The 20,336-nt window shown below is 34.9% G+C and overlaps 1 protein-coding gene across 2 annotated transcripts; it reads right to left on the bottom strand.

Annotated features, from left to right (window-relative positions):
• Window positions 1–3,057: 3,057 nt before the first annotated feature.
• Window positions 3,058–20,287, bottom strand: LOC128030858 (aspartate--tRNA ligase, mitochondrial). Of its 2 annotated transcripts, none has more exons than XM_052618917.1 (17): window positions 19,757–20,287; window positions 19,568–19,667; window positions 19,415–19,481; window positions 19,172–19,273; window positions 18,985–19,080; window positions 17,928–18,051; window positions 17,789–17,835; window positions 16,171–16,277; window positions 14,889–14,958; window positions 14,287–14,466; window positions 12,920–13,027; window positions 12,318–12,380; window positions 10,119–10,271; window positions 7,843–8,061; window positions 6,059–6,169; window positions 5,534–5,609; window positions 3,058–4,668 (listed from the first exon to the last, which is right to left on the bottom strand). In XM_052618917.1, exons 1-17 carry the CDS (start codon window positions 19,932–19,934, stop codon window positions 4,472–4,474), a joined length of 1,998 nt encoding a protein of 665 aa, XP_052474877.1. In that variant the 5' UTR covers window positions 19,935–20,287; the 3' UTR covers window positions 3,058–4,471. The 2 variants fall into 2 exon arrangements, with proteins under 2 accessions (XP_052474877.1, XP_052474885.1); XM_052618925.1 differs by having other exon boundaries at window positions 20,117–20,286.
• Between the last annotated feature and the right edge of the window lie 49 nt (window positions 20,288–20,336).

Genomic DNA, 20,336 nt, shown 5'->3' with positions numbered 1-20,336 from the left:
CAGCCCATTGGCCATCACTGAAGTGCATTGTATGGAGAAAAATCCTGGAAGGGTTTCCTCAAAAACCTTAATTTCCCACCCCAGGGATATGAACGGCACAAGATCTTCCATAACTCTGTAGCATCACAAAGCATACCATTAATCGTTAAACCAGCCTTACTAAAGCCTTACTAAATATCCCCTGTACTTCTATAATGTAGCATAGCACCAGAAAGATTTTTAAGGTTTTGGAGATTAAATCCTATGATTTTCAGTAGTATACTTCTCCTGCTCGGAGGACTAAAGTGATTTCGGCTGCAAGTCACTACACAATAAAACCCCTAAATCAATCTTCAGAGCCTCTGAGAAATATAAATTCATCTCATCTCCTCAGCTCTTAATGTGTATTTTAAAATCTATAGGGATGCTGGTTTGAAGTAGGGAGGAGTCACGATGGTCAACTGGTCTTCCAACAATAGGTGATGAGTGAGAATGAATAAAGATCACATTTTAAGTTTAAAAATATGACTTTTTATTTTGCTCCCTAGTTTACAATGTCAGAAATCAGTGTATCAGTAATACAAAAACAAGTTTGATGACATTGAGGACTGAATTTCCTGTGACATGTCGCAAATTATAATGTCACTTTTAGTGTCAGGGAGATTAGTGTATTAAGAGTCATAAATTATATCCTTCTGGGAATGTGCAAGACTTCTTATTTTCTGTAGGTAAATACCTAGAAGAATAGCAATATGCAGTAAACAATAAAAAAAAAAAAAAAAGGTTTGCCAAAAACCAGTACGTTTATGATTACGATATTACATTAAGATACTATGATAACAAACACCAGTCTGAAACACCAAGCAGCATAACTAAAATAACTGGAAGAATGACACCAGAAGCCTTGTGATTTAAGTTAGAAATGGTTGCACCCACTCTTGAGGATTTGGCCATGTTTATGTTAAAAAATAAGGTTTGTAATCTGTTTCGTTACTGTTGAATATGCCCTCACCATCCATATCTATGTGTGTCTATGTGAGTTCAGCAAGAAGTTTTTGAGATTTTAGGATTCCCTCATTCATTCATAGGATTTGGTCTTGGAATCCTTAATATAAGCGACTCAAAAGTAAAAAACACTTTCGGCTTAACTAACAAAAACAAAGCATTTATGTACACACAATGAATTGCCATTTTTTGTTGTTTTCCTACAGAAGGAGAGAATCAAGCTAATCTAATTTCAGTTAATTATTTCAAAAGAAATAAAGTGAAAAGATAAACAAATTTGTTTGTTATAGTTCTGTCCCAAACAACCAAATGGCAATATGTGCCCCATTTAAACACACTGAAAAGAAAAAAAAAAAAACAGTAACATGTATCAGCCATCGGCTGCCCTGATTTTTAAAGAACTGCATCGGCCACCGAAAACCCCTTGTCGGTCGACCTTTATTGCTGACACTTAAATTATTATTATTATTAATTTATTTATTTTTTGCCATTTTTTCACTTATTATTAATGTATTTTTAATGCAAAGGGCGTTAAAAAATGCTTATGTGTTATGCATGCTATGTATGTTTATTAAAGACAAGTTTTGTAATAGCTAATTATTCCAGTCCAGACCTTTGACACTGCTGAAAATCCAGATTTGGACCTATGTAGACTTTGAGAACCCCTGCCCAACATCTTAGGGACTTTGGTTGTGGGAATATTTAAGGCAGGAATGCAACGGTGTGCTATAATATAAGGTGTATTCATACCATATCGTAATTACCGGGATTATGAGATTCCAATTTGTAAAACACATCACGTTCTCATATAACTCGTAATTACAGCTCGTGAACTTGAGATTCATTATGTCATGTATGTCTACTTATACATTACTAAAAGTCTAGTTTTATAATGCCCTAATATTGTAATCCCCTTTAAAGTGCAATCCAAAACATGAACTGCTTTTGGTTAAAACAAAAACTGTAAAAAAAAAAAAAAAAAAAAAAAAAAGGAGATCTTCGAGTCACACCTTTGAAGAAATAAAATGAATCTGAATCTCACTGGCAAGGTAACCTTAATTAATTTATTGATGAACAGAAACCAGAATTAGCCAATTATTTCCTTAGTCTGAGTACTTTAAAAAAATAAATTTAAAAAATCCATTTGAAACAAAATGTGTAAAGCCGGTGAGCTCATTATCCCCCACAATGTTTGCAAGTTACCTAAAGGGTCTTCCTGTCAAATCGCATGGTTTATTCTCCACAGTGCATGCGTGGTCCCTCGAGATTACAAAATAGGGGGAATTAAATAGAAACAAATTAGGGAGGCCTAAAAGGCTCTCATGGTGGAATACATTATAATTACCTTTCCGTCACTGAAAGTCATGTACTGCAAAACAACGTGGTTTATCCAGAGGAAATTTTCATCGTCCTTTATGTGACTTTTATGTTTGCTGTAAAAAAGCCATGGGCCATTATGGTTATGTAGGCCAATTAGAGGCAAACCAGACAAGAGGATGTGTTACACACCAGAAAGAAAGATGGGAATGTAGGTGACCGGAGAAACCCAGTGAATTCTCTTGATAGTGATCGGGCAGCTTTCTTAGACATTAAATTCCCTACAGCATTGCTCAGGCCGCCCACCAAAACAGTAGGGCAGAAGTAACGGTCTGCTTGAACCCAAGAGGATGCTGATGGGAACACTGGACGACAACATAAGCAGTGCTGTCTTCTTAGATCAGAGGTCTTAGACTGAAAATACCTGATGGCCAATAATCAGCTGGTGGACAGTTGAATACTTACAAAAATGGGCTTTTATGACTATGGATTTTAACTATATATACTTAATGATGCATGATTAGACCTTTTTCAGAGGTTAGCAGCTCATCTCAACCTCATACCTAACAGACTGCGCTGCATGCTGAGTGGAGTAATGATGCATAAGATTATATTCTTTGAGAACTACAGTTTTCTTCTTGCCAATCATGCAGGTAGCATCTCCATTAAGAGATCAGAAATAACACGCTTGCATCGATTTGTACCGGTCAGAAGTTATTTAAACATAAATGGACTAAAATGCACCATTCACACATATTTGTTTATCATTTTATTTCAGACTGCAAAATAAAACGGCTTGAGTAGCTGCAGTGTGTTGAATATAGAAATATGCTGTCAGTTAACTGAACCCCCCAAAAATGCTGCAGCTGTATTAGTATTTTTATATTACAATCACATATTATTAGCAAAATGTTATTTAAGCCGAAAAAATTTTTGTCCCTAGCATCGTATTTAGGCACAGTGAGTTCACACTGTTGTATTTAAGTATTTAACTGTTGTAGCTAATGCACAGTTTGCATGAAATAGACGCTGACATAGTCGGAGAAGCACACATTTAACTGCCAATGATTGCAGCCCTGTGAAACTGAGAATTTTTTTTTTTTTGTGCTTCTCCAGGTGTGTATTTTTGGACTGTATAAATTTCTTTTTTTTTTTTTTTCTGGAGAACACAAAAGAAGATTATTTTGAAGAGTGAAAAACACTATGGACATAAAAAAAGGCATGGAGATGTTTTTGAAAATATCTTCTTTTGTGTTCCAAACAAGAAAGAAAATCAAGCTGGTCTGGAACAGAATTTTTTAGGTTTGGGTGAACCATCCCTTTTTAAGAAGACTTCATGATAGAAGCCCAGACTTTTACAATGGATTTGTGGATTGCATGTATATACTATTAATAAAGAGCTCTATATCACAGCCAAGGTTACTAGTGCACAAATGGAAACATCAACAGAATGCAGGCAGGTACTTCCAAGTAAACATAGTCATGTAAATAGGCAATAAGTGGATACTTAAGGAAAAGTCATTGGAAGAACAGCAAAAACGGCATGTCTTACACAAAACGATGTTCCCAGCTTGGCGGCCAACTCACAGGTCTGCTTTAAAACAACACTGGCTGTAATGAGAAGCTGTACCTGGGCATGAAAAACGAGCATCTGCTTTTGCAGATAAGGCATCGCTGAGAAAAACTGAAATGTAGCTTTATTTGGTATGTCTGGTGGTGGAGAAAAATGTAGGATATGGTGCATGCTGATTTCACAGCAGGGCATGGGGGTGGTGGGGTGGTGGGGGGCAATGTTAACGTTTGCAACGGAACAACTCTGCCCCCTGTTGGAATATTCACAATCCAGTTTTTCACTGAAACGAATGTCATTAAAATGTTACAGTTGAAAACACTAATTACAGATCATGCATATGTTGAGAAAGTACATGACTGATCTGTTGAAGCAGCAGAAGAAAGTGTTTTGTGATGAGGGGGACACACGTGTCACCTTCGCTCAGAAGATAGTGCTCAATTCTCCCAGGACAGGAAGTGATCCTGCTGCTTCTGCTCTGAAGTCCATCACAAGGCATGGACACAGATGGCGACCGCATGGTGCCGATGGAAATTGCGAATCATCTTGCATCCTCGGGCAAACGTAACATCATACGCATATTAACAAACATTTTAGAGTTTACACTGAGTTGTGCTGGTGACCCTCTATATCTGTGTTCGGCCATACTACAGAAATATGGTACGGCTTCAGGTCTTCTTCAGAGACGAAGTCTGGAGCACGACTCATGAGGTCGTGACCTCTGAAGGATTTTGGAAAGGCTATGACATCTCTGATACTGGGAGCTCCTACAATGATGGACACCAGTCGGTCCAGCCCTGTTCAGAAGAAAAACAGCTATTTTATATTTATTAGGAATGCACAATATATCGTTTCCATATTTATTATGTGTAATGATTTATTAACTGTAATCTTATTACAGTTTATTACAAATACAAGTCTGAGATCCTTCAGAAATCATTATATGATGTTGATTTGTTGCTCATTTCTTATTATTATTAAACACTGCCGCAAAATATTTTTGTGCAAACTGTTGTGCAAAATATTTTTGTGTTTAAAACTTTAGTGTATTTACATTAAAATATTTGTTATAAATATTAATTCAACATTTAATCATGCAAGCTCAATTCTAGTATTTTTTTTTAGATACGAATGACCCTATTCATCATCAAATGCTATTAATCTTAACCTTTAAAAACAATAATTTAATATCACTGTAAATGTCATCTTTAGAAAATCTCACGTTTTTCATACTGTTGTGATGCCTAATTTTACTTATAGCATTTAAAACACCTGGCTTTAGTTTTTAGTTATTGCATTTTAAATTACTTCTTTAAATTATCTCTGATAATTACATTTAGTTGACTTCTTTTTTTTTTTTTTTTTTACTCTTTAGATTTTATCATATAAACAAGAACATGGCAAAATTTGTGTATCAGAGTTTATGCAAATAGTGCTGCCATACACACAAATAAACTCCAAGACACTTCATGCTTCAGTTTACAGTCTTAAACTGAAACAAAGCTGCCACAAAATTCTTGGCTGGGAAGGCAATTTGAGTTTTTGAGCATGACCGTTCCACTTTAACCAACAGGAGAATGTAATCAACAAGGCCTTTCGTCACAGCGGTACCCCAACAACCTTGCGAAAGTCCAAGGTAGCATGTGTTGAATGCTCACTCACCCAATGCAATTCCACCATGCGGAGGGGCCCCGGAGTCCAGAGCCTCCAATAAATGGGAAAGGAGTGATGTGTCCTCCTGTAACACAAGCAAGACAGAAGAAAAAGGACAAAGTGGACCGTAACTCACATCCTTTTCAGCTTGAAAGGGAATTGTTCATAGTCTCGGCATGTCTAAATCATACAGATCCATACAACTGCTTCCGTGTCAACAGTAAAATAGACCTTCAAAAAGAATTCTTAAGTTCGACTTGAGCAAAAACACCCTAATGCGGTGTTTCTTCTCCCTGGCTCTTAAGATCCAAAGCGTTTGTTCTTTTTAAAGGCAGTTAAGTATAGCTTAATGGGTTTCCACAGCGACCGAACGGGTAGTCAGTGGTGCGGGGGTGTTAAGTAAGAGTCACAAATAAGAAAATGGTGCAGTCAGGTATCCGGACACGTCCATTACAAGTGCTTTAACTTGTTGTCAGAGTGGCATTAAATCATGCTCTTTGCTAGCTGTGTAATTTTTCACTCCCGTTCCATTACCTTGAGAATTGTGTCCAGGACGTACAGCTGCTGAGAGGCATTGTGGATGCGAATCGAACCTCCTCCGACCTCGCAGCCATTCAGAACCAAGTCGTAATGCTGGCCACGCACCTGAGAGAACAGATAAACAGGCGGAGGGATACGTGTGGAATTCAGAGCGCGATCATACATTTCCTCTATGAAATACTCGACTCATGACTGTAGTGATAAAACTATGCAACAGACTATTTCTGGATATCACCAACTATCTCAGTGTTTCCCAACAACTGTGCCGCGTGACAGGTTGTCAGTTGTGGCGTGGAAAAATTGTCTGGATACAGATCTCTGCAAGTTCACAATGCAAGGGTAAATAAAGATCTGATGTTTGAATAAATACAGCATTTTCTTTACTCAAGAAACACTATGTCTATAAATGTTCATGTTTTTAAGAGCAGAGGAGAGTGTTAGCATTTGCCATCTAGGTGTAGCTAATATCTAGGTGTAGCTAATAATATTTTATCTCATTATATCATGAGATAAAAAAAACTGAGTGCCCGTATAGCTTCAATAAACTTTATAACCTGTAAGTTGATGAAATCGTAATGCAATGCACTAACATTTTAATGATGGACAAAACAAATATTGCTGTCATTCACTGGTCAAAAACTTCATAACTCCATTTGAGCTTGATTTTCATAAAATCTTAATATTATAATGGCTCATGCAGGTGTCTGATCATATGTAAATCCACAATACCAACTCTGATGATGCAGTGTTTAATTATAAAAACTAAAAAAAATTATAATAATGTTTCGTTTTACATTTCCTGAAAGTTATAGTGGTTTTGGACAAAAATACCTATGACATTGTGTTCCTACCTGACTTAAGCTCAAGTTCCACATTAAATGTTTTAATATGCCATTTGGAGCAATGAATGTTTGTGCAATTTTGGTATATTTCAGTGCTTCTCATGGTACAAGCACATTTAAAACATAGTCAAAATGCAACAAATTACAAATAATTGTATTAAAAATTATATTATTTATCATGCTATGCTATTTTCTTTGCTATTTCCAGGCACCCCCCCCCCCCCCAAATAAATAAAAAAAAGTTAAATTATGTTTTAGACTTTTGAACCCCACTATATATTGTGTCACCATTCAATACATTGCGATGTACCATGATATAATAACCTGAAATGTCACTTTTGTCCTTGAAGTTGATTATTGGATGACAGAAGTAGGTTTGTTTTGGTAGGTATGAAAACAATGAATTTTTTGTGACATTTACATTATATTTCCAGTCAACTGTGATGACTGGATAAGGATTTTATTTTAATGGTTTCGATTTAGACCAACTCGCTTATTAATCATTCAAACCGATTTAACAACCAATTTCACTCTTATAATAAAATGACTCCAAAGAATGATTTTCTCATAAATCAATTATGAGCAATTATGTAAAAAACATACATCTCTAAATCATTAGTATACTTTATAAACGATCATGTGACACTGAAGTCTGAAGTAACGGCTGCTGAAAATTCATCTTTGCCACCACAATAATACGTTACTTTGTTTTAAAATATAGTATAATAGAATTTTCAATTGGAATAATAATTCAAAACATTACAGTTTTACCTTTTTATCAAATAAATGCATCCTTGGTGAATGTAAGAGCCCGCCTTCTTAGATTTATTTTGATTTCCTATCCTCTTAAGGGTTTCCATCAAAATGCAAAGCTATGATCCTGTAAGGTTAAAAAAGACAGTCTGTGATGTGCTGCCTGAGAAGTGTGGTACACACCTTGCGGGGCTGGGTGTACAGCAGATGGGCATCCTCTGGGACTGGAGCAGTGAAGGGATGGTGAGCAGCCTCAAGCATCTCTGGATTATCCTCTTTGGGTAAGAAGAGGGGAAAGTCCACCACCCACAAGAAGTGAAAGACAGATGGGTCACGAACAGGCACACCGTATCTCTCAAGCAGCTCCGCACACTGCAGTCTCAGCTTCCCCAACAGAGGGCGCTACAACATGATGCATTTTATTATGTAGCTAAATAGTGAAGCATTGCAAGAAATCATCATTACAGAAAGAGGTAATGGATTCGGACTCAAACCTGCAAAACCACAATGGCTTTAACTTAACTCTATCTGTTGAAAATGTGACTTTGAAATTTTTTAAATATATTGTTATCAGTAATGTATAGTAACAATGTACAAATTCTTCGTTAAAGTACTTAAGCAGAGATTTTAGGTATCTGTACTTTACTAGAGTATAAATATTTTTGGTGACGTTTGCTTTACTATATATCAAAGGGAAAAATTATACTTTCACTCCCAATACATTTCTCCTGACTTTTTCGTTACATTTGCGACTGCAAAGTGCAAAAAACTAAGTAATATTGCTGATCCGTCACAGCGATATCTAGTTTGTGAATTGATCTTTTGATTCAATGCATATTGTAATTCTTTCTTAATTCTCTTGTTAAAACAAAATTTATATTTGTAAAAATTGGCAATCGTATCAGAATTGGCTGATTCGCTTAAAAAAAAAAGAAACGGCAATCAGAAACGGCCATGAAAAATCAACATCAGTGTATATCTACTGGTCATCTTTGAACATAATGCCTCAATTTTTTCTACTGTCCTGTCATTTTTGTAAACAATCCCTTTAACTCTTATAAATCTTATACATATATCTATATACTCCAAGTTAGGCTGCCATTGATCCAATCAGCTGTGACATTATGTATAAAATTGACTTGTACTTTATACACCTAAGTTGATTTAATATCAGTTACTTTAAAACTTTTACTTAAGTGTTTTAACTCTTTTACTTAACTTTATCTTTTACTTGAGTCAATTTCCATAAAGGTATCTGTACTTTTACTGAAGTATGACGATTGGTCAGAACACTGATATATATACAGCATAAACTTATTTTTTAATTTCCATTTATTTTAGTGCTTCAGCTTATACTTATTTCAGTTAGTTGCCAGAGCAAAAAAAATTTTTTAAGTATTTAATGTATCATTTATATTTATATTACAGTTTTATTTCAATTACTGAAAATAATTATTAACAGTTTTAGTTAATGACAAAAGTTTTTTTGGATAACACTTAAGTTTAGGGACCAGTTTTCACTATTAACTAGTTGCTAGTTATTTTAGCTGCTGACTTTCATTGTAAGTACAAAAACTGTTAACACATTCTTCTAAATATCTTCTATTTTGTTCCACGTAAGAAAAAAAGGACATACAGGTTTGGAACAGCTTGAGGAAATTATGAAAGTTTGATTTTTTTGTTTGAACTATTCCTTTAACATAAGTAAAAGGTTACACATTTTTCAGAATAATACAAATGTTTTCAGAATAAAGCAGGTCATTCAGGATTGCCTTAGTAAGGACATGTTCTGAGGAGCTACAGATCATTTTGGAATAACTGGGATTAGTCGTTTTACATTTTTGATGACAATAAAACAGCCAAAAATAACCCCACATGAAGCTTTTACAATGCACATATTTGAGAGCAAGAACATGCAAATGAAATCCCAAAATCTCTAAAACTATATTTCTGGAGAAAGAGCTCCCCCAGTTCTGATTTCTCCCACTTTCTGCACTAGCAGCATCACCATTCATCCCACAACCTCAGCTCACAAAGCTCGCCAGTTATCCCTAGCAATCTCCCACATCTCTGCTTTGTGACTAAACAGCCATCTCACTTTGTGCCAAGCTCACCATCTGCACCAGCCCCGAGCGAGAGCGGAGGCACGGAAAAGATGAATATTTCTTTTAAAAGAGATTAGATCATGTCAGCATTCTTCTGAAGCCATATTTTCCAAAAAACCCTTAGTTATCAATCTCTGTAGGGCATAAAACTGATGGGAAGGTACTTGAGGACAACGGGGATGCTGAGCACTGAATTATTTACTCCAACTCAAATTATCTTCATCTACTTGTGGTCCACCTGTAGTTTTATGTAGATATTTGCTCTCTGAGCTCTCATGATGGGTTTATGAGTTTGAATCAGCATGGTTATATGAATCTGTGAAGGTGCGGAACAAAATGGAGATAGATACGCACCACGTTCTCTCGGGGTCCGGCTGTGATGAAGATCAGATCTCCTGCATTGGCCTGGGCCATCTGGAGCAGCTGTTGTTTGGCCCTGTCCGAAAGCAGCCGGCTGAGAGGGGATTTCAGTGAACCATCTGCCCTTACTGGAGCCACACTCACCTCCTGCACGACACACAGCGCAAACACAGCAATGATCATCCATTTCCTTCACCAGCCAATATTCAATTTCCATTGACAGCATAGGGCACAAGCTCTTGAGAAATCATCAGTCTCGAGAACGCTGCGGGCTGGATTCCCAGACACAAACGAAGCCAAGACCTGGACTAAAACAGATAGCAATGGAATATCACCTTTGACGGTGCCATTTAGTTCAAGCCAAAAACACTAGCTCAAAGTTCACTTTTCATTTATAAATACAGACAGAAGACAATATGTGACCCTGGACCACAAAACCAGTAATAAGGGTCAATTTTTACAAACTGAGATTTACACATACACAATAAATAAGCTTTCCATTGATGCTTTTTTTTTAATATTATTATTATTATAGGACAGTATTTGGCCGAGATATAACTTTTTTTAAATCTGGAATCTGAGGGTGCAAAAAAATCTAAACATTGAGAAAATCACCTTTAAAGTTGTCCAAATGATGTTCTTGATGCATATTACTAAACAAAAATGAAGTTTTGATATATTCACAGTAGGAAATTTAAAAATATCTTCATGGAACATTATCTTTACTTAATGTCCTAATGATTTTTGGCATAAAATAAAAATCTATCATTTTGACCCAAACAATGTATTTTTGGCTATTGCTACAAGTATACCCCAGCGACTTAAGAATGGTTTTGTGTTTTTTTTTTAGTTATTATTATTATTATTATTATTATTTATTGTATTAGATAGTAGAGATTTGACAATGAAATATGAGAGGTGGCTGACATTGGAAAGTAAAATGAGCCAGAACTTAAATTTCGGTCACACAAAGTGCAACCACAAGGCTATTGGCACCACCAGAAGTGTGCCTCATCATTACTCTTGAGATTTAGAACCATTTAAGCAATTAGAACCATTATTAACACAACAATTCCCTTTTACAAAAAAAATCTGGCTCGGCTCTGTGTTCATCTTCAGTTCTCTCTGGATTAATGTGGATTAATGCGCGAACCGTTTAAAACGATTCAGTTCGATTTGGTGAACTGGTTCAGAAAGATCTGGTTACATCGAATGATTTGTTCGCGAACCGGATATCACAAACTGCTTTGTTTTTAACTTTTTCACAACAGACACGGAAGAGAAGACAATGCTGAATAAAGTCATAGTTTTTGCTATTTTTGGACTAAAATGTATTTTCAATGCTTCAAAATGATGTTTTTCTTACCTTTCTGGACATGGACAGTATACCGTTCACACAGCTTCAATGGAGTGAGAGCTCTCGGACTAAATCTAAAATATCTTAAACTGTGTTCCGAAGATAAACAGAGGTCTCACTGGTTTGGAACGACATGAGGGTGAGTTATTAATGACATAATTATTGATAATTGGGTGAACTAACCCTATGAAACAAAAAACAGATATTCTGAATTGTTTGTCTATACAAGGATATTCAGTGGGGACTAAAACAGCATTGGACCACTTTTCCTTCCAGTGTATGCAAGCTTGGAATGACATGAGGGTGAAAAATTATGACAACTTTAATTTTTGGTGAACTGTCCCAATATTTAAGGAGTGTTCTCTCGTTATATAGAGATTTTTGCCTTTGCAGCAACACTAACAAAAACAGACTGAGACAAGAGGCAAATTAGTCTTAGTTTTTTTTTTTTTTACTCTAAAGCATCTAACATGAATTAACATGAAAAATGGATCAGACTATTTCAAATGATATGAATCATTACAAGCTATAAATTAGATATGTAGTACTACATATGGTGTGGAGACCACCACACCATATGTACACATTTAACATTCCCTTTGTAAGACTCCATGGACGGCCTACAACACAAATAGGGAGCTGTGTCCCTCTAGTGTGGCTGATCTTGCCTCAGGGTAAGTATGCTGTGTGTTACACTTGACTGATTTACCACCAAATCATCCTGACTTATTGATTACTTTTCAGATAAATATTTCAGGAGACTTCCAGTGATGTGCGCATACTGAACGCTGGTGGCGTTTCATCAGCAAACACGGTAAGAAAGACTCAAAACTCACCTGACCATACTGTGTCTTGGCTGCTTGTTTGAGGAACTCCAAGTCTTTGCCCTTCAGGTGTTTCTGTGGAAGAAATGCCACACACAGTTACCTTCAACTGCTTCAGAGGTGGTATAAGGGAGAGAAGACGGACCACTCTTAGAAATAGAGTACAAATGGGAGAAACTGTAAAAACACATGCAGTTGCCTTTCAATAAAAGTGACTAAATATAATAAAGACCATCAGAATTACATCATTGATTATGCTTCTCATTGATTTCCAATGTAATGCAAGTTAAATGGAGCACTTTTCTGGTTTGGTGACTCCTTGAAGGGCAAGAATATGAATTCTAAGGAGTATAAAAATAATTTTAATCTCATAAATACTAATTTATTAGTGATTAATTACGTTCTTTTGAACTGCAAATGAAATTAATGTAATACTGAGTTTACTAATGTGGTGAATTATCTCATTGATTGATGCATTCATTCAGCCCATAATAATTATTAGACTGAAAACCGGGCTACACTGATCATGACAGCTGCTTGAAAAAATTGAATTTGTTTGGAAATCAGTTGCAGTGTTGGTCTTAAGAATCAGAATCTCCAGATTCTTTCCTTACCGTTCCTTCTGGGACGCAGATGGCCTGAATGCAGCCACTTGGTTTAAGAAGTGCATCTTTGATGAACTCGATTTGCGTTCCCTGGAATGCTGTGGTGACATCCACAAGCTGAATAAAAGAAAACACTTCAGAATTAATTTGTGGAGTTTTGCCACTCAGTCAACAACTATCACATCAGGACACAAAGGGAATATTAATTTATTATTAAGACAATTTGTATAAATGTAGTTGTGACTTGTGGCATATATGTTAATATTAGAACTGTCGAATGATTAATCATGATTGATCGCTTCCAAAATAAAAGTTTTTGTTTCCATAGTATATGTGTCTGTACTGTGCATATTTATGATGTAAACATAAATACACGCATGTATATATTTAAGAAAAATATTTATTGTTTATAAAATATTAATATGTTAATATATGTAAATATTAAAAATATATATAACTGTATGTTTGTGTATTTGTATATACTTAATAAATATATAAAGTACATACAAATATACTATGGAAACAAAAACTCTTATTGATTTGATTAATCGCGATTAATCGTTAGCACTACTATATATTTCTTTTTTTCCTATTAATAACAAAACTTAAACAATTAAAAAAGAAAATGTAATTAAATCAAATTCATTCAATGCCCTTCAAAGATTTTTGAGTAGAAAATGACTTATGCTCACCAAGCATGCATTTATTAACACAGAAAAAAAACATCAATATTGTGAAATATCATTACAATTTTCAACTCTCCAACTTTCATATATTTAAAAAAGTAATTTATTCCTGTGCTGTCAAAGCTGAATTTTCAACAGCCATCAATCCAGCCTTCAGTGTCACATGATCCATTGAAAGTCATTCTAATAAAACAACACTTTTTATTATTAGCAATTCTGAAAACAGCGATCCTGCTTAATATTCTTACGGAACCTGTAATACTTTTTTCAGGATTATTTTAATAATATAAAAAATTTATTTGCAACATTATAAATGCTTTTACTTTCACTTCTGATCAATTTAATTTATAAATATTATTATATAAAATTATTTATTTATTTTTAAATGTGCTGACCCCAAACTTTATTAACATGTATCTCTTATTTATCAAAATGCTAAAACAACACAGATTCAGCAAAAGGCTCTGTAAAACTATGAGCTGAACGCATTCAGGACACACAAAAGTGCAAAGAAAACATTTCCCAAGAGATTCAGTTTTAATTGTTGAGCACCGCATGAAAATCTGTGATGTGTGGGGAAACAGGATGCCAGCACAGCGTGATGCCAAGGACGGCCAGCATGTAAACAACCTCATTGATGTCTTATGTCCAATCTAGGATGATGTGTACAAAGAAAGAGCGTGCAGTCACCTTCATCCCAAACCTAGTGTCTGGTTTGTCAACTCCGTAGTCTCTCATGGCTTCCTCATAAGTCATGGAAGGAAAAGGAACATGAACCTGTCCTTTGTCCTCTGGCCAGGAGTAATGGACCAAGCCTTCAATCAAACTCATGACTCCTGCTTGGTCTACAAAGGATATTTCAATATCCACCTAAGAGATGTGCCAACAATAAAAAGATAAATAGCAATGCACATGAATATGATTTGTTTCATAAAATGTGATTCTAATTGGATTTCAAATTAATTTTGAATGCAGTTTGGATCAGGTTTTATATGTCATGTGTTTTTTTGCAATTCAAAACATTGACAACTAATCGGATTTGACACAAATGCACCAAAAAAAAAAAAAAAGAAAGAAAAGATTTTTTGTTGCCTGTCTGAACAGAATCGAAATGGTCTTTTGGGGTTCATGATTTTTAGTCTGAGAGAGAATCCTGCAAAGCCTGTTAGCAGCTCTCACTCTCACGAGTGGAAGTTAGAGTGAGCCACATCATTTAAACCATCAATATTCATCCGAATCAAAATCGAGCTCCAGTTTCGCAGATATTTTCAGACATTCTGAGGCATCATTACCTGTGTGAATTCAGGCTGTCTGTCAGGCTTGGAGCCCTCGTCTCTGTAGCAGCGAGCGAGCTGAAAGTACCTGAGATTGGCGGAGATAACCAGCATGTGAGTGACCGTGGACCAATACTGACTAACATTTTTAAATCATGCATGTCATATCATTTTCCTTTGACAGACTTTTCATAAAAATAGCCTGCAGTCCTAGCTTAGCGCAACTATTAATTCAAAGAAATGTGCTGCCAACATTGAAATTAAAATGAGACTATTGTGGCCATTTATTGAACTCTTAATATCGTTTTATCGAGAAAAATTACATTGCGATAATTAGCGTTATCGATTTATTGCCCACCCCTAATTACCATTCAAAAATTTTGGATCAGTAAGATTCTTCAATGATTCTGAGAAAAAGTTTATGCTCAGGAAGGTTTTTAAAAAAAGTAAAAATAAATAAATAAATAAATAAAAACATAAAATAAAATAATAATAATAATAATAATAAATTAAAACTGTAATACTGTTTTAATGTAATACTGTGAAATATTATATTAATGGTAAAGTCTGAATTTTCAGAAGCCATTACTCCAGTGTCAAATGAAAACAAATTCTTACTGCCCCAAACCAGTGTATTTCTATTTCTATTTATAGAGTATTTTTATCATTATATATATATATATATATATATATATATATATATATATATATATATATATATATATATATATATATATATACTTAAAAAATTGCAGCACTGCAATAAAATTATGAATCATAACAGGGGAAACCATATTTACATTATTGGTTTATTTTAAATTTATCAGCTGACCTTGGATAATTTATAGCACGTTCATTTATATTATATCTGCCATCATCTCACACTAGTTCTTTAATGTTAATTATTATTACTATATTGACTCTAGAACGCTTTAGTACGCAAACATTGGAAACAAAGCTAAACATGTCAGCAGTAACCCACACAGTGTGTGATGTGCTAATACCACCTCACAATTCTTTGCTTTGAATTCCAAATTAGAAAAAATCTTCAAGAAGTGTCTAGAATTCAAAGCAGCATTCCAATCCGTATCAGGCAGCAAACTTGGAATAAATGCAGCTCCGCACGATTCATAGCGGCAAACATCTAAGAATAATACTGATTCCGAGAGTGTGTTGGCCAACAGGGTGTAGCTTTGTTTTCAAGGTGCCGTCAGTCAATGAAGGCAGAGTTTAGTTAACGTGCCAAGCGTCTGACAACAATCTGTGAATATGAAGAAAAAAATAATAAAGGGACTTTTACCGGTCTATGCCAGCCACCATAAGAAGCTGTTTGAACTGCTGTGGGCTCTGTGGAAGAGAGTAGAACTTCCCAGGGTCTCCAGATGGCACCACAAACTCTTTGGCACCCTGGGAAACACAGTTACACTTGAATAAACTCTGTGCATTCCTGCCTCTCACAGAGAACTGACTCAGCCAGCATATCTCAAGCCAATCTGATCAATAAAAGTCACATTATGTAATACAAAAGAGAGAAGCGAAAATAAAATTAATAAAATTTAAAATAAAATTTAAAACACCTCAGTGACTTCCAATGATTTGTCTATATATCAGTACAACTTCATACCTATCTATCCATCCATCCATCCATTCATCCATCCATTAAAAAAAGATGGGTTTTGTATACAGATAAGTACTCCTACATAAGATAGATGGTTATTCAATGCCTACAATTGTAAAAATCCTTTGGGTTTTCATATTGAAGTCATTTAGCAGACATTGCAACATTTCAGATGATCAACTGCCCCCTACTGACCACATTGTTGTGCCATAGACTTCTCCTCAGCTGTACTTGTACTATTTGGAAGGCAGTTTTTAATAATGCACCAAAATGAATTTATTAAGCCTGAAGTACTCTTTTTTTTTATTTATAACTGACAAGTCGAATTATAGTATAATTCTGAAGCGATTTTACTAACTTCCAATTAAAATATTGTTTAAATTAAGCGACAACAGTACAGGAAAAATGTCAATGGTGGAAAATGCAACTGTTTTTAAGTGTGTCAATCACACATTGTTCATGAATGTAAAAAAAAAAAAAAAAAAAGCTTTAATTTACTGATACCATTGTATAAATTCACTATTCTCACTCAGCCTTGATTAAATTATTCTGCAAACTGAAGTGTCCAGAAACAGCGGCGTTATCAAGATAAAGTGAGTAGCATTCAGATGCTCATACATATGTATCAAAGATTTAAAAGTTTGTAAGTTTAAAAAGTCCATTCGCTGAAAGCAGATGTAAAAGTTCTTAGAACAACAAAGCCAGAGGGAGGAAACCAGAGTGATGTGAATGCTCAGAAATTTTCGGGTAATGATCTGGCAATATTTTGCACCATCTGTATTGTGTTGATGTTTGGGCAAGCCTTACAGGGGTGTCTTGCAGGAAACAAGAGACAGAAGCATTAGTCACCATAGAAGCATTGTGTAGCATAAAATAAGCTCTCATAAATTCAACCTTTCTACAATTACAAAAAGTTTTTATGCTTAGTGTGCCAAGCTACATTCTGCACTCTACATTCTTTGGATTTGGCTCTGTAAGTATTATATTTTTGTTTGTTGTTGTTCTTGTTTTTTTATGAGTGCAAGTGAACAAAGTACAATGATTGGAAGTATAATAAAGTTAACAAACAAATAAATGGCCATGTTTCTGAATTCCTGAAGATTTGAAGTACATATGAATCGCAAGCACATTTTATATATGAATATATTTTTCTTAACAATTCCATATTGATTAAATGTGCAGAGCAACATGGGATAGATTCCTATGAAACAAAACATAGTATGTTTCTGAATTAGAGTCCTATTTGCATTATATTTCGATTGTAAGAATGACACTCGATTTATACAGGAGAAATCTTTACCCCTGGTGTTCTCTTAAACAGTGTTGGTGTTTCCACATCCACGAATCCTTGGGGAAAGACAGGTAAAGTTCTGTGAGTATTATTGTAGTTCATGAAGAGATGTATGTTCAAGCATTAATATACCACTGTAAATCCTCACCATGCAAATTGCAAAGATACTCCCTCATTTTCATCACCATTTGGGATCTCAGTCTTAAATTGTACTGCATCCTGGGTGACCGAAGATCAAGATACCGATACTGCATCCGGAGGGCTTCGGATTTCTTCAAGGCGAACATAAGAATTCAAATTAAACATATCAGGAATTTTTCTGAATCCTACTTGGACAACAAGTGTTACTCTGTGAACCTCATAACCTCATATAAATAATGAAAAGAACATCCATCTGCAATGAAATTCATCGTGTATTGCACAACAAATGACATATCACAAACACCCTCCAAGGTCAAAATTCATGTTTTTAAGCCAATAAATATTTTTCTTTTTTTTTTCATTGTGACATAATTTCCATGACATTGAATAAAAGGTCCTGTCCTTGTCCCTGCAAGATAATTGCTAAAAAGTAAAAACAAATAGTTTCATATTTTTACAATAAATAAATAAATGAATACTGTCATTGTGAACCTTCTATTCATCTAAGAATCCTAAAAAAAAAACATTCTTAAGCACCAAATTAGCATATTAGAATAATTTCCGAAGGATCTTGTGATGCTGAAGAGTAACAGCTTTCATCAGAAGAACAAATTACATTTTCAAATATATTAAAATAGAAGACTAAATATGAGACTATAATATATATAGAATTTTTATATATATTTTAATAATTTGTTCCTGGAGCTGAATTGGTAGAGCTCTGCGTTAGCAAGCGCAAGGTTGGGGGTTCGATTCCCCGGGAACACATGATAGGTAAAAATTTATAGACTGAATGCACTGTAAGTCGCTTTGGATAAAAGCGTCCGCTAAATGCATAAATTTATTTAATTTAACAATATTTTCACAATATTATTGTTTTTGATTAAAAAAAAACTTAAAAAGAAACCAAACTTTTGAATGGTTTTTTTTTCATTTTGACTTGTAGAGAAATATGACCTTGTTATGTTCTTTGTGAGATTCACTCTAGAACTATTGTAGGCAAAACTAGAACTATGTCATAATGCATGCAACTATTTTATTTTAGTCTAATTATTTTTACTTACTTTGACAAATTCTTTCATTTCAAACGGCAGCTTTCGGGAGGTATTCAACACTTCCAAGCTCTCAGCACAGACCTCGATTTCACCAGTTGGCATTTTCTAATATTTAATAAAAATAAAACATATTTCATGTTGAATTAAACGGTGTCAAACTTTTCTCTTTATTGTGCATATGAACAGACATAGCAACCTTATTCTCCTGTCCCTCTGGTCTACGCCTGACCCTTCCTTTAACCATGATGACCGACTCCACAGTGAGAGCAAGAAAAGCATTCTTCAGTTCTGATTTGGACTATAGAAATAAAGTGTCAATGAAAAATAAACATTAATGGTGAAAACATGTTACTGCAACAAATGAACCAACATAAGTGGGTTGGCACCAGAATGAAAGAATCCGACACAGAATAGATAAGCAATAAAAGCGTGTTGCTACCTCATCCTGTGGGATAAGAATTTGCACCAATCCACTGAAGTCTCTCAAGATCACAAAAAGATCTTGCCTAAACAGCCAAGTACAGATATGTTTAACTGATATAGTGATGAAGGTCAAGTATATTTTAGAAAGAATAAGCATTGTGTCTCAAACCTCAAGTACTGAATCCAGCCACATAAAGTAACCTCTTCATCTATGTGACTGGAGCACAACTCTCCACACGTGTGACTCCTCAATGAAAAACTGCTTTGACCTACAAGACACAAAAAGATATCACACTGAAACTACCGAAAAAAAGGCTATTGCAAATACACTGTCAAGTTTAATTGAAGGTCACATTACCTGATGAGTAAGTAGAGCAGCTCCTGGAGACGTTATAAACACATGCTAACGAATTTGAAGGTAGAGATGGTTTTGTGGAATAAATATGATTGATGGAAGGTACTGATCTTCTGCTATACAGACACCTCAAAACCTGCTGGGTTGATCTAAGAAAAAATAATCTGTATTTGTTTGCCATTGTACTGAATGGAGGGTCGTGGTGTATATGGTAAAAATGTATTTTTCTAGTCTTTAAGAAATGAAAAGATACTTCTCAGAGCTGTAACTTAACACAATGTTTTGGTTATGTCTCGTTTGTGTACGTAAGTCTATAAATCCAGTTACATTATTGCAGTGAATGTGACACTGCATGACGGTCACCTTGGGTTTTCTTTCCTTTCCTTAATTAATTCGGTCTAAACAGTTGCCTCACATGGCATGTAAAAATAAATGAACTAAATACAAAAATCTTAATCCAGGTGAGTTTTCACTGACATTCTGAATCGTTAAAACACTGTGAACTGCATCCGTGTGCTGCAGTTTTAGCATGACTAATCAAACTAGAACTAATCGATTTAATCTTTTGCAACGTGACAATAAA

This window comes from Carassius gibelio, chromosome A2 (assembly GCF_023724105.1).
Source record: "Carassius gibelio isolate Cgi1373 ecotype wild population from Czech Republic chromosome A2, carGib1.2-hapl.c, whole genome shotgun sequence".
In the NCBI taxonomy this organism is placed as follows: Eukaryota; Metazoa; Chordata; class Actinopteri; order Cypriniformes; family Cyprinidae; genus Carassius; species Carassius gibelio.
Note: the sequence above shows the minus strand (reverse complement) of the source record. Positions and strands in the feature narration are given on the sequence as shown.

What these genes read in the sequence shown, in the direction of transcription:
- LOC128030858 (XM_052618917.1), bottom strand. Translation starts at nt 19,934, where the DNA reads ATGGCAAACAAATACAGATTATTTTTTCTTAGATCAACCCAGCAGGTT. An exon ending in GTATCTTTGCAATTTGCATG is followed by an intron (nt 17,836 to 17,927) that starts GTGAGGATTTAC and finishes TCTTTCCCCAAG; the next exon opens with GATTCGTGGATGTGGAAACA. An exon ending in TCCTGGACACAATTCTCAAG is followed by an intron (nt 5,610 to 6,058) that starts GTAATGGAACGG and finishes CTTGTGTTACAG; the next exon opens with GAGGACACATCACTCCTTTC.